General features: G+C 42.1%; 1 protein-coding gene across 1 annotated transcript; it reads right to left on the minus strand.

The window, feature by feature from the left end:
* Positions 1–1,235: 1,235 nt before the first annotated feature.
* On the minus strand, positions 1,236–2,149 carry LOC108438314 (GTPase IMAP family member 6-like). Its single transcript, XM_017716044.1, has 2 exons — positions 2,131–2,149; positions 1,236–1,837 (listed from the first exon to the last, which is right to left on the minus strand). The coding sequence occupies exons 1-2, from the start codon at positions 2,147–2,149 to the stop codon at positions 1,236–1,238; spliced, it is 621 nt and encodes a 206-aa protein (XP_017571533.1).
* Between the last annotated feature and the right edge of the window lie 13,568 nt (positions 2,150–15,717).

Genomic DNA, 15,717 nt, shown 5'->3' on the forward strand with positions numbered 1-15,717 from the left:
ATTTTTAACATAGGAAGTGCTCTAGACCAAAACAATTCTACCTATAAATGAAAAAGTCATTTCTAATATATATGTGAATGTAAAAAAAATGTGGCAGGAACAGACATTTTACGATGTGTTTAGGTCATTTCCACCCCTGGTTGCAACTATTACTTAAATAAACTTCAGAGCATTCTTTTTCGATTACAGTGAAGCCTCAGGCTGTATCCTAGTACGCATGAGAAATGATGTGCTTGGCTTTTGGCTTGCTTTTGTTTTTCTGTATTTGCTGCATTCTTTGATAATGAAAAAAAGATCCCTTTCACATTCATTTGATTTTGATTCATTTTACATTTTAGTACACAGACTTACAGTAACTCTTCAACAGTTGCATCATCAGTATAGCATAATGTATAGTATTAGATTGAGTAATCAATTATTTAGTAAAAAATATCTCACTTCCTAACCACCAAATATGCAGTGTAGTGTCACAGAATATAGATGCAGTGTAACTCACATTGGAGAGGTGAGTCCATACTCTTCTGCTTCCAGCCGTGTGGTAGACCTGTACCAAAAGCATAAAATACTGGTTTTCTTATTTTTTTACTTAACCAATGATGTGTAGCACAATATAACAACAAACTACAAATGGAAATACAATATTGTGGTGTCCCCCTAGATCTTTGCCTTCGTCCTGGGGGAGGTGTCCACTACTGGCTATTTGGCCTAAGTCAGGCAGATGGAGTTTGTGGAAGCAGGAGTGTGATCGGGTATTGTTTGGGAGGCATAGAGCTGTTTTGAGTGTAGAGGCAAGCAAGTAGGTAAACACATGCACCCGTGGATAATTGTGTCTCTCCTTGATAATATGCCCTTCTTTTCTCAGTAGAGAGAGCTGAGAGACGGGAACAGAGGCAGCAGAGATATCCTATGTCTGAATGATGAACTTAGCCTGAATGACAAGACTGACGATTGACTCTTGATTTTGCTATTGATGAGCATTGTATGCTTAAAGCCTGGGGTTATAAAATAAAATATAATAATCATGATATAATAAAATATCTCTGCCTCTCTATGATTACCTCCATCATACTCCTTCTTCACCCACCCAACAGGGTATCACAGCATTTAAAATCAGCTTCAGTTAACTGGGAGTTTTCAAACAGATGAACCCATATTATAATGTACAAACACTTTATCTTAATAAAAATCTCATATATCATGTACACATACCACGTTGTAAAGGACGTCTTGGCATTTTAATCCTTTTGCTCCCCTTTTCTAAGGTTTTTTTTTTCTGCTTTAAGCAATTCATTAGTGTGATAGGTCAGGTATCCTCCTCCATTAAGTGTCACCACCTCTTCTATCTTCTCCAAAAGCTGCAGCACCTGACCTTTATGTTGTTCTTCTGATTTTCTGATGATCAGATGCAAAGGCTTATTGCTTCCTTTCTGAGCTTCAGCAGCAGAATGAGGGCTAACCCCTTCATCTAGAGACAAAATGATAGCGTGCTTCATAAACCAGGGACCGTCCATTATGCTCCTCATTCTCTCCTGATCCTCCCTTTTAAGTGTACCAGACTGCAGCACCAGTAAAAACACATGAGGTCCAGGAGCAGAGAGATACAAACTCTCTTTAAACCACGCTGTGGTCTGATCTACAGAGAGTTCAGGATCAAGCAGGTGAGGAGTGTTGATGACCGTGATGTATCTTCCCTCCACCTTTCCTCTGGCTCTCTCACTGTGCTGCTCTACTGAAGGAGGAGCTTCAGTATCAAACGCATGTCTGTTCAGGATGAAGTTTCCCACTGTGCTGATCTCAGAGCTGCTCTCCCCCAAAAGAACAATCCTCAGCTCTGACACTAGACAATAAATGAAAAAAATAACATCATCTGGTAATTTGTTACAAATTTATATTTTCCTTTTAACAAAAAAAATTCTCTAAGAGAAACAAAATTCTCTTATCTTGCAGCCTTTATCAAACTAATTAATTTTGCCTTTTTGTGTAGAGAATGAGGTTTGATTTAGATTTATTTAGATTTTAGTTCACACTTACAGCAAGTGCATCATCATTAGCATAATGTATAGTATTAGATTTAGTAATCATTTAGTAGTTTCAATTACACAGAATATATATATATGCCGTATAACTTACTATGAGGAGGGGACTTCATGCTGGTCCCCCTCCGAATGCTTGATGGATCTGCACCAGAACCATAGAAGCACATTAGTTTTGCTTAGCTAATTGTATGTACAGTATTCTGGCATTCTAAAATCACAAGATTAGCCTGAACTAAAAATGGAAAGGCAACAATATTGTGGCATCCCACAACTGGTTGCACCGGCATAGAAGTGGCCATGCAGAGAGGCTCTTAGGAAATCCCCCATGTTCCAGTTAAAAAGGTACTCCTGCTATAGTTGCTGTTTTTGTGGATATTGATCATAATTGTGACCTAGGAGGGTTTCCCTCTGGTTCTTCTTCACCAAGACACTACATTAAATTCCATTCAGGACCCTTTATTTTGAGTGGCCCTTTTAGATAAAACAAACTCTTAATGGACTTTCAGTAACATATCAGAAGCATATGAGGGTTAGGATTAGGTTTTGGGTTGAGGTTAAGGTTAGGGTTAGCATTAAGGCCAGGGTTGTTGGGTAACGTTGGGTTTTGCGTAAAGGAAGTAACATATTAATGATGAACTTCTACTACGTACTTACTGTAAATAAATGCATCTACAAGATATTTACTTCAATGTATTCGAATGCTTCACTACTGCTATTTCACTGACATGTTGACGTTACTGATAATGTGTTACGAGTTTAATAATCATCTACAAAGGATGACTCAAAATAAAGTATTACCATTCTATTTTATTTACCTCATAGGATTTTTTCAATTTAACCATGAACATGTTTACTGACTCTGCTACAAATGCTGGACAGCTGAAAATATAATTCTCTGACAAAGTAAGTAAGTGTGCTGGCACATCCTCCACCTGTGAGAAAGCACCTTATATAGAAGAGAAGGAGCCCTTATCAGCATCCAGTGTAATGCTTGTTAGCTCTGTTAGCTCAGTAGCTTATGTAAAGAAGCAGCTTCTGTTACTTATCCAATATGGAAACCTACCAAAGTCCCTTGGCTGTCCTAAACAATAAAACATGTTCCTCTGTGTTATATTTTTCAGTTCATTCACCTAAATAAAGTAAGCCTAATGCGCTACATTATATTCTTATTATTCTTATTCTTTTCCCTGCAGTAAACCAGATACACATTCCTGAAATCATTTGAATACTGAAATATCAGAATTAGCCAGAATACACATCTTTAGATTTAATGGGCTCAGCATTTAGTCCAAAGTACTGATATTTACTAGCAACTTATAAAAGTTTGAGATTTTTCTTTGTTTGTTTTATGTTTCCCACTCAGGAAGAATGACAAATCATGAGAATCAATAGTTACTAAACACTCATTGTAGTGCAAAATATAAACAAGAACACATGTTTATTTTGTGTTTTATTTTCTCGGAGTTTCTAGAGGTGCCAGTAAATCACAGTATGTTTTTTTTAACACATTCTCTATTCTTTGAATAATATTACCTCAATTACAATATGAGAGCGTACAATGAATTTGATAAAAAAGACACAGGCTGACTGATTAGAAATGCAACTGCAGTCAAACATCACTGGAAGGCCTAAAGATTGTAAGCACTTTAAGTTTACAGTATATAACCATGTCTGTGTGCACTAGTTTAGCTTCTTTGTTGTTTCTTTAGTTTTTCCATATAGTATTTTCATTTGATTAAGTTTATTTTGAAATATTCAGGGTTTAGACTCAGTAGAGGACAAATGTGCTTCTGAAGAGGCCACAATAATCATGTGACAGTCTGACTGTAATCAGTGCAATTAGCTTATAAGTCAGAGCTCAAGAATTTAAACCTGTTGGTCTTGTTTAGATAATGGATGGATCACATGAAAACAAAATTGTTTGTTTCATATTCACACTTTACCATACTTCTCCTTACCTAGTTTATGTGTGTGCACAAACATTAATTATGAAGCAGTTGTAAATATTATGTATTATATATTGTGTAAGTACTGGGGTTAAGTAATACCACTTTGTAAGTACATTTTATTTTTAATTCATGTAGTTCACTGGTTGGTTCAGATTTCAGGGGACTTCTGTTTTAAAGGACTTTGGGGGACTGAAAATGGATGTATACGTGTTTTTTAAGAGAGAGTTGTGCTGTGTTTTCCCCTTTTGCTGCATGCCATTTCTGTGAGTTACGCCATTAAATCTGAGGGACGTTGACCCTCTCCCCAGCTAGTTTATTCTGAGAACCCCCTATGCTACAATATTATGAAAGTTAGAATTTTTTTGTTTGAAATGCCTTCAGGTTATAACCATTATATATAACTTTAACTGTGTCAGTTGTGTGAGTAAACATTACTTAATTCAACTACACAAATGTATGCATGTAAGAAAAAGAGCCATTATGTATCAGGGAGCAAGGAGGCGGATGCATATGCAGAGATAAGCGACTTATTGCGGGCAAAACACTGTATTGTTTAAAATGATTCAATCATATCAACTGGTTAAATTATACAAATAATGGTGAAAACAAATATGAAATTATATAAAAAGTAATAGTTTTTTTTATTTTTATTTTTTTATTGAGAAGTAATATCAAATATCACATTCAACAAATCCCATACAGAATTGTGCGAAATACATACATCCAACATTTGTAGAATATTAAAAGAAGAATATACCCCTCAGTTTTGTGTTTATTCTAAACCAAACCAAGACTAACAAAAAAGCAGACAAACAGTACACAAACACACACACTCGGGGGGGGCGGGGTCTAACCAGTCGGCATAAATGGAAGTGCATTAAAATATTCTAGAAATGGATTCCATTTTAAGTAAAATGCTGTAGTATTACCTCTGACAGTAAACCTTATTTTCTCTAATCTTAGAAAATGTAAGACATCTTGGAGCCACAACGTAAAAGATGGTGGGATTGGTGATTTCCATGCTAATAGAATCCGACGTCTTGCCAATAAGGATGTGAAGGCGAGGACAGTCAGTTGAAGTCGGGACAGGGAGGGGAAGCCAGTTGTTAGGCCAAAGATAGCAATAAAGGGACAGGGAGCAATCCGCAGTTTTAAAACTTGAGACATTGTGTCAAAATAACGGGACCAAAAATTAAATAATGATGGGCAAAGAAAAAACATATGACTTAAGTTGCATGGTGAGGTGCCGCATTTGTCACAGCGATCACTGAACGAATTGGGGTAAAACCTCGCCAATTGAGATTTAGATCGGTGAACTCTATGCAAAACCTTAAACTGTATTAACTGGAATTTTGCACAGGGTGCGCAGGTGCGAATTTGTCTTAAGGCTTCGTCCCAATGCTGCTGAGAAAGTGTAATACCCAGCTCCTGTTCCCAGGCGCTTTTGACCTTATCATTGGAGTGATTGTCCAAAGCCATAATGTGGAAGTATATTTTGGAAACAAGACCTTTAGAACTGTGATTTAAATTCAACAGATCGTCCCAAGACTGATCGGTCGGGGGGCAAGTGTGGGTTTGAAACTGAGAGGAAATAAAATGCCTTATTTGAAAATATCTGAACATATGTGAAGAGGGCAGTCCGAACTCTGAAACTAATTGAGCAAAACTGGAAAGAATACCATTTTTATAGAGATCCCTGAGGGATCTAATACCTTTATCATGCCAGATTCTGAAAGCAGCATCATGCAAACTCGGGGGAAATAAATGATTATTCAATATATGCATCCTATGGGATGGAGCTAAGAATTTAAAATATTGCCTAAATTGACCCCAAATTTGGAGAGAAGCGATTACCAGGGGGTTGGAGGAATGATTAACATATCTAATCGGTAGCGGAGAGGTAAGTAATACGAGTAGGGAGGAAGAGGGACAGGAACGAGACTCCAACTCCCACCAACCCCGCCCAGTAGCCTTAAACCAATAAAGCAATTTTTGAATATTTGTTGCCCAGTAGTAAAATAAAAAGTTTGGAAGGGAAAGGCCACCATAAGAAACAAAATTTTGTAACACAGATTTTCTGACCCTGTGTCATGCATTCTGCGAAGGAGCGGGACTTCATCTCCCAGAGTGCTAGGGGAGACCACGTGATCGTTCACGTGATAGGGGACTCAGCCTTTGAAAACTCCAAACCCCAAGATTCTCAGACAGGTCACGTGGTTTCCCCATGCACCTATCAGCGCTCTCAGTCACCGGATTATTAAACTCTTCACCTGATGCTCATCCCCTGCTAATATTTAAGCAGGGATTCCGGTTGAAAACTTCGTGAAGTATTGTTTAGACAATCACTGAGTGTTCTCTGATTCTGCTATTCTGTATATTTTGTGTATCGAACCTTGGACGTATTTTCCGTGTATGATTTGTGTTTTTGCCCCTTGGATACTGTTGCCCTGTTTCGGATGGTTTCTTGTTATCGATTACTGGACTGGATATTATACTGTGAGTTGTGTTTTTCCCTTTGGACTGAGTGGAAGATTAAAGTCACCGCACTTTATCTGCGAGCGTCTGCCAATCTGTCTGACCGTCACAGAATACTTCGCCACTATGCAGACGGCAGAGAAGGACGCTATCCAAAGGGCGCTCTCGGAGCAGGGACAACTCTTGGGACAACATCAGATTGTTCTCTCAGGAGTAACACGGTCTTTGGAATCCCTGAGTAATCAACAGTCGGAACAGCAAGCTCAGCTGGTGCAGCTCGTGAATAGCATCAAAGAAATGTCCAGTCACTTCCGCGCCACAAATCTGACTGATCAGCCGGCGGTGCTCGCACCTACTTCTCCCGCCGCTGCTACTCCACAAACTACATTTCCGGTTAGTAAGCCCGATAAATTTTCAGGCAATCCGGATCAGTGTAGAGGTTTCCTGTTACAATGCTCAGTGTTTTTTGATAATTCACCCGTCGCTACAGACCAAGCAAAAATATCGTTTGTGGTATCAAGACTAGCTGGTAAAGCATTAGACTGGGCTACTGCTAGCTGGTCCTCGTTTAGTAACTGGACCTATGCACGTCTTTTGAAACAATTCAGACTCTTTTTTGATCACCCCATGAGGGAAAAGTGAGTGGAGAACGTTTAGCCCAGTTATGACAGGGATCACATTCTGTGGTAGAATACGCCTTAGAGTTCAGAACTCTCGCTGCCAGCAGTGGCTGGAATGAAGCTGCCCTTTTGGTGACATTCAGGCAAGGATTGAAACCAGAAATCCTTAATGAACTGGCTAGCAGGGATGATTTAAGTTTGGACCAGTTAATATCGTTGGCAATAAAGCTAGATCACTTATTGAACTCCCGTAAGAAGAAAGAAAGTTTCAGGAACCCCAAAAGCACATCTCACCATTTTCAATTGAGAAGGGAACCTACAGAAGGCTCTGAACCCATGCTGTGTGACTCATCCCGATTATCACAAGAGGAGAGACAACATCGTCTCTCCCATCATTTGTGTCTGTTCTGTGGGCAACCCGGTCATCATATAAGAGAGTGTCGCAGGAGGACCTCTCAAAGCAAGGCGCCGACCCCTGGAAAGCACGCGGAGTTTACTTCGCGTGCTAATGTGGTGAGTATACCCACAAAGGGGTTGGTCTCCAAATCTGTTCTACTACCGGTGCGGTTGTGCCTTTACCATAATAATATTATCGTTTCAGGATTGATCGACTCAGGAGCTGAGGGGAATTTCATCAATACTTGGATTGTGAAGAAGCTACAGATCCCTGTACAAAACCTACAACAGACCCTTAAAGTTACTGCTTTGGATGGCGATCCTGTGGGGCCTAGCCCCATCACCCAGGCCACTATCCCCATCAAAACGCAAGTCAGTGCTCTCCATTCTGAAAACCTATCGTTTCTCATATTGGAGCAATCAGATTTTGAAGTGATTTTGGGACTTCCATGGTTGGAGAAACATAATCCTACAATTTCCTGGACAGAGCGTACTGTAACAAAATGGTCAGACTATTGTGTGCAAAATTGTATTGGTATGCCGTCCCTTTCTCTCAGGTCCACAACCATTGAAAGCCCTGATTCGAATTCTACGTTTAGTATTCCCTCTGAATATCTGGATTTAAAGGAAGTGTTCGAATAGAAAAACGCCACCCAACTGCCACCCCACAGACCTTATGATTGTGCCATTGAACTGGTTTCAGAGCCAATACTGCCCAAAGCCCGAATATATCCCCTAACGCAGGAAGAACAAAAAGCCCTGGATGTGTATATCAATGAAGCTCTGGAACAAGGTTTTATCAGGCCTTCCACCTCTCCGATAGCCTCAAGTTTCTTCTTCATCAAGAAGAAAGATGGGGGCTTAAGGCCCTGTATAGACTACCGAGCACTCAATCAGATCCCTAAGGCCTACCCATACCCTTTGCCTTTAGTTCCAGTAGCACTAGAACAGCTCCAAGATGCACAGTACTTTACCAAACTTGACCTCCGCAGCGCGTATAATTTGGTAAGGGTGAAAGAAGGTGATGAATGGAAGACTGCCTTCGTGACCACTAGGGGGCACTATGAATATTTGGTTATGCCTTTCGGACTCTCTGTCGCCCCCTCTGTCTTCCAGGCATTCATAAATGATGTCCTTAGAGACATGTTAGGTAAATTCGTGATAGCATACCTTGATGATATTTTGGTATATTCCCCCTCCTGGGAAACCCATGTATCCCACGTCAGAGAGGTATTGAAAAGATTGTTAAAGAATAACTTGTTCCTAAAAGGAGAGAAGTGTGAATTTCATTTGCGTTCGGTCGCGTTTCTGGGGTATATTATTAGTCCACAAGGAATTGTTATGGACGATCACAAGGTTGAAGCAGTATTGGATTGGCCACAACCCAAGTCTGTAAAGGAGTTGCAGAAGTTTTTGGGATTCTCCAATTTTTATCGTAGGTTTATTAGAAATTATAGTACTATCGCCGCCCCTCTGACCTCTTTGCTAAAAGGAAATCCCAAGAAATTAGCCTGGAATGAGGATGCAGAAAAGGCATTCCAAAACCTTAAAACGGCCTTTACTAATGCCCCGGTTTTAACACATCCGCATCCAGAACAGCCATTTGTGGTAGAAGTAGATGCTTCAGAAACAGGAGTAGGGGCTGTTCTATCGCAGAGGACCGGGTCTCCAATGAAGTTACACCCCATTGCGTTCTATTCCCATAAGATGTCCCCAACGGAGAGAAATTACGGGATCGGGGATCGAGAATTATTAGCCATTAAACTAGCACTGGAAGAATGGCGACACTGGCTAGAAGGTGCCAATCATCCATTCACGGTTTTAACTGACCATAAGAATTTAGAGTATCTTAGGACAGCCAAGAGATTGAATGCACGACAGGCTAGGTGGTCTTTGTTTTTCTCGCGCTTCCGATTTAGCATAACCTATAGACCGGGGACCCGCAACACAAAAGCCGATGCTCTGTCTCAGAAGTTTTCCACTGGAGGTATTCTGGACCCTGAAAAACGGTCACATCTGATTCTTCCCCCAGAAGTTAGAATCTCATCCATTCGTTGGAGGATAGATGAAGAGATTGAGGAGGCCCTATCACAGGTTACTATCCCTGAGCAGTGTCCCCCAGAGAAGCTATATGTTCCCCCATCTTTCCGAGCAGAGCTCATCACATGGGCACACTCCTCTTTGACATCAGGGCACCCAGGTGAGACTCGGACACAGCAACTCTTGGTCAATAGATATTGGTGGGAAGCCATGCTCCAAGACATTCACTCCTTTGTGGCATCGTGCTCCGTTTGTGCTCAATGTAAAACGCCAAAGATGTTACCAGCGGGGAAACTGTTACCCCTACCGATCCCTAACAGACCATGGTCGCACATAGCTCTGGATTTTGTGACGGACTTGCCCAGATCGCAGAATTTTACCACTATTATGACAGTGGTAGACCGATTTTCTAAAGGAGTAAGGTTTATACCCTTTGAAGCCCTTCCTAGTGCCTTTCAAACTGCTGAAACTTTATTTCAGTTAGTGTTCCGGTTTTACGGGATTCCTGAAAACATAGTCTCCGATAGAGGACCACAGTTCACGTCTAAGGTATGGACTGCATTCTTTGAACACTTGGGGGTTTCACTTAATCTATCCTCGGGTTACCATCCGGAATCCAACGGACAATGTGAACGGGTCAACCAGGAGCTGGGGAAATTCCTAAGGCTGTTCTGTCTAGACAACCCAGTAGACTGGTCAAAGTATTTGCTCTGGGCGGAAATGGCACAGAACTCCTTAATCAGTTCTGCTACAGGTTTAACGCCTTTCCAGTGTATTTTAGGCTATCAGCCACCGGTCGCACCATGGACCGGAAGCCGAACGGATGTTCCAGCAGTGGACGAGTGGATGAAGAGAAGTGAACAAGTCTGGGAGCAGACACATCAGAGAATAGAAGGAGCCATCCGCCGACACAAGGAACAATCAGACAAGCATCGAGGGCCAACTCCTACATACGAACCAGGGGATCGGGTGTGGTTGGCCACCAAGAACTTGCGACTAACTGAGGGAAGTTGTCGCAAGCTGTCTCCCAAATATATAGGTCCTTATAAAGTAGTCAAGAAGATTAATGAAGTTACCAACAAATTAGATCTACCCCCACTGTCTCGTATGTCTAACTCCTTCCATGTATCTCTTCTCAAGCCCGTGGTTACAGGTCCGTTAGACGAGGAGACGCCAGACGCCACACCCCCGCCACCGGAGTGGATAGGAGAGCCAGTGTACGCGGTTCGGAGACTGCTGGATTCACGCAGGCGTGGCGGACTTTTACAGTACCTCGTTGACTGGGAGGGCTATGGCCCAGAAGAAAGGACCTGGGTGCCGGCCCGAGACGTGCTGGACCCGGGCCTCGTCAGGGACTTTCACAATCGGCGTCCAGATAGGCCGGCACCCCGTCCACGAGGTCGCCCACGCAGGGGGGTTCTCTTGCTCACTGCCTGCCCGTCTGCGGTCCAGGAGGGATGGTTCGGGGTTACCCCGACGCTCCGGCGATTCTGGTTTGGCTCCTGTTCCGGGGTCCGGTGGTGGTGGGAATGGTCGTCCTGGTCGTCCCCGTCTTCGGGTCCGCCCGGACTCTTTGGGGGGGGTACTGTCATGCATTCTGCGAAGGAGCGGGACTTCATCTCCCAGAGTGCTAGGGGAGACCACGTGATCGATCACGTGATAGGGGACTCAGCCTTTGAAAACTCCAAACCCCAAGATTCTCAGACAGGTCACGTGGTTTCCCCATGCACCTATCAGCACTCTCAGTCACCGGATTATTGAACTCTTCACCTGATGCTCATCCCCTGCTAATATTTAAGCAGGGATTCCGGTTGAAAACTTCGCGAAGTATGCGAAGTATTGTTTAAACAATCACTGAGCGTTCTCTGATTCTGCTATTCTGTATATTTTGTGTATCGAACCTTGGACGTATTTTCCGTGTATGATTTGTGTTTTTGCCCCTTGGATACTGTTGCCCTGTTTCGGATGGTTTCTTGTTATCGATTACTGGACTGGATATTATACTGTGAGTTGTGTTTTTCCCTTTGGACTGAGTGGAAGATTAAAGTCACCGCACTTTATCTGCGAGCGTCTGCCAATCTGTCTGACCGTCACACCCTGGGGGGATTTCCATCCCAAATAAATGATGCAATTAACTGGTCGAGCGCTTTGAAAAATTTTTTAGGTAAAAATAGTGGGATATTCTGGAATAGAAAAAGAAAGCGAGGTAATACATTCACTTTAATTACATTGATTTTAGCTAGGGCGGCACGGTGGCGTGGTGGGTAGCGCTGTCGCCTCACAGCGAGGAGGGCCTGGGTTCGATTCCCCGGCCGGGCGGCCAGGGTCCTCTCTGTGTGGAGTTTGCATGTTCTCCCCGTGTCTGCGTGGGTTTCCTCCGGGTTCTCTGGTTTCCTCCCACAGTCCAAAGACATGCAGTCAGGCCATTTGGACATGCTGAATTGCCCCTGTGTGTGAGTGACTGTCTGTGTCTGTCTGTCTGTCTGCCCTGCAATGGACTGGCGACCTGTCCAGGGTGTATCCTGCCTTCCGCCCGAAGACTGCTGGGATAGGCTCCAGCATCCCCCCGCGACCCTGACGGAGAAGCGGCTTAGAAAATGGATGGATGGATGGATGGGATGATTTTAGCTATTAATGTCAAGGGGAGAGCTCTCCATCTTTGAAAGTCCAACTTAAGCTTATCCATGAGCAGGGAGTAGTTAGCATCAAAGAGGGAGGGAAAAGTACGAGTTATATTTACACCAAGATACTTGAACCCGGAAGGAGAAAGTTTAAAGGGTGTGGAGGCCTGTGAAAGAGACCTTGCTGCTGGGGAAGCATTCGCTTTTCTGCAGATTCAATTTGTATCCAGAAAAAGAGCTAAATCTGTTAAGCAATGCCAGGATGGAAGGAAAACAACTCTCTGGATCTGTGACATATAGTAATAAATCATCCGCATATAAGGATAATTTAATTTCGGAACCAAAACGGGAAATTCCCCGGAAAGAATTAAGAGAGTTCAGTGCAATGGAGAGGGGCTCTATAGCAAGTGCAAAAAGTAGAGGAGACAGAGGACAGCCCTGTCTCGTTCCACGAAACAGAGGGAAAAAATCTGACCTGACCCCGTTAGTACACACGCTAGCTTTAGGAGAGGAGTATAACAATTTTATCCAGGATATGAAATTGTCCTTGAATCCGAATTTATACAACACATTGAATAAGTAATTCCATTCCACTCTATCAAATGCCTTTTCAGCATCCAAAGAGACAAGTACCTCAGAAGTAAGGGTTGATCCCTTTGTGAAAATAACATTAAGAAGTGTTCGTGTGTTAAAGAAAAGCTGTCGCCCTTTAATGAAGCCATTTTGAGCTGAAGATATTATATTGGGGAGAACAGCTTCCAAACGTAGAGCCAGAGCTTTAGCTAAAATTTTAATGTCTGTGTTTAATAGCGACAGAGGCCTGTAGGAAGCACAAGATGTAGGGTCCTTGTCTTTTTTCAATAACAAAGATATTGAAGCTTGTGTCATAGACTGTGGCAGTGACCCAACCCCCAGCGACTCCTCAAAAACTGCCAGAAGGAGAGGCCCAAGCTTTTTCTCAAATTTTTTGAAAAATTCGAGCGGAAATCCATCCGGGCCTGGTGCCTTGTTAGTTTGCATAGTTTTAATGGCCGCTCGGATTTCATCCAAAGTTAAAGGAGACTCAAGCTCCTGTGCCAATGCGTGGTCAACTGTTGGAAACTCAAGCTCATTAAAGAATGCTGACATTACTGAATCATCCGAAAGAGATTCAGATTTATCTAGGTCTGAATAATATGCTTTGAAAACTTGGTTGATTGACAGAGAATCTGAGGAAGGTGTACCTCCTGAATCCATCACTTTAGGAATTATACGAGAGGCTGCTCGTCTCCTTAGTTGATGTCCTAAAAGCCTGGAAGGTTTATCACCGTTTTCGTAGTAGTTACTACGAGCATGAAGTATTAAGCGCCCTGCTTCTGTAGTTGTTATTAGGTCGTATTCAGTTTGTAGAGCAACTCTGTTTTTAAACAAAGCGGGCGATGGGGAGAGAGCGTTAAGCCTGTCCAACTCGGCAATCTCCAACATCAGGGCCTGAAGTTTTAGTCTCTGTTGTTTTTTAGAAAAGGCGGTGTAGGAAATAATTTGTCCATGTAAGTATGCTTTGAGAGTCTCCCAAAGAAGCGAAGGCGAGGTTGTACTTTTCTCATTGTTAAGTAAAAATTCATCAATGGTGGAAAAGATGAATGTATTAAAAGTCTCATCTGATAGGAGTAAGGAATCGAATTTCCAAGCTGGCAAAACAGTTGGGCGGCTGGAAAACTTTAAATTTAGAGTGAGCGGAGAATGGTCTGAGATTACGATGGGGTGATATTCTGTGGAGTCTATTTGTGGAGTAAAAAAGTTATCAATAAAAAAATAATCAATACGTGAATAGGTCTGGTGCAGGTGTGAGTAAAAGGAAAATTGTTTGATTTTTGGATTGAGATATCGCCAGGGATCTATAACATTATTTTTTGTAATGAAGTCTGAGATTGACTGTGAGGATAGAGACTGGGAGAGAACTCTGGGATTAGAATGATCCAAGATAGGTTCCATAATACAGTTGAAGTCCCCACCCATAATCAGATAGTAGGTGTTAATGGAGGGGATAGAGCTAAACAGACCATTCATAAAGCTTGGGTCGTCGTAGTTGGGGGCATAAATATTTACTAAAAGCACAGGAGTGTTGTATAACGAACCCAGGACAATCACATATCTACCGTTAGCATCCGAAATAGTTTTATCAATACTAAGTTGGATCCCGTTTTTAATCAGTATTGCGACCCCTCTAGCCCTAGAATTATATTTGGAATGAAAAACCTCTGAAACCCAGGGAAAGTTTAATTTAGGATGGTCAGAGTTATCCATGTGTGTTTCTGCATTTAAACGTTTCAGATGAGTGAAAACTTTTAAACGTTTAACTGGCTTATTCAACCCTCTAACGTTCCAACTCAGAAATCTGACAGAGGTACCGTTTTCATTCGTTTTGCGTATCATTTAACTAAGAACAGATAGAAAATAAACGTTTGAATAGAATAAAACCGGCCGGCTGGGGAAGGGGAAAGGACACATAACAGGACCAACACACAGACACACACACAAACACAGAGAATAAATCCGCCCACAAATAGGACCCACCCAATGTCCTCGACCCAAACAAAACAGAGGACCAGCAAGACTCCACCAGGAGCCAACCCTGAACAAGCCACGCCCCTGACTGCGAGACATGGTATGGAACAACAGGCAGTATCCGCGGAACTGTAGTAATAGTTACTGCACCCAGTATAAAATAACGAACAGACAAAAATTATGGTGCACAACAGTAATAGAATTAAACTAACCACAAATATTGAAGATGAATTCTAGCTAAACACTAGCAAAACCATAAACAAGAATGAAACATAGAAAGTCACCAAAACAGGATGTTATACTAATGCCACATCGACTTTACTTCTTTAGTTTGGAGATGAACTTCATGGCCTCGTCAGGAGAAGTGAAGTCGTGATGCCTCCCATCGCTTGTTATCCAGAGACGTGCAGGATAGAACAGTCCGTACCGAACTCCCTCGATGCCCTGAAGCTGTTTACGAGCTTCATTGAAAGCTGCGCGAGCCCTCGCAGTTTTTTGTGTAAAATCCGGAAAAACAGAGAATTCAATGTTATTGGCTGCAGCTCGCTGTTGACCCCTCCTGGCTTTCGAAAGGATGTCGGCACTGTTATGTTGCTCCCTTATAGTGTAACTAAGTAAACATTATTACTCAACACACAGAGCACGACGGACAACTTCTTGCTGGATCACTCACTGGTTTATTGGACTATATGGTGGCTATGGTTACATTTAGAATCCCTATACCCTAGTGGCGGTCCGCCCCCCTGGTGGTAAGTATTGGTAGGACATCTCTCAGGTTCATACATAACATATCTCCTCCCCACTAAGATTCGCTGTCCATAACAAAAACATTCTTCTGAAACTTACAGTATATTTCCTTTAAACTACCTGAGATTATTCCTTTCTTTACTTCTCAATAACATTAACAAGAAATAGATGAGTATATTACGGCTTATAATCACTACAGTCCCAAAACTCAACCATTAAACAACATTCTGCAAAGGCAAACATTCTTGAACATTCTTTCAACATTTTTTTTTTTTTTTTTTACAGT

The sequence above is a fragment of the Pygocentrus nattereri genome, chromosome 1 (genome assembly GCF_015220715.1).
Source record: "Pygocentrus nattereri isolate fPygNat1 chromosome 1, fPygNat1.pri, whole genome shotgun sequence".
NCBI lineage: Eukaryota > Metazoa > Chordata > Actinopteri > Characiformes > Serrasalmidae > Pygocentrus > Pygocentrus nattereri.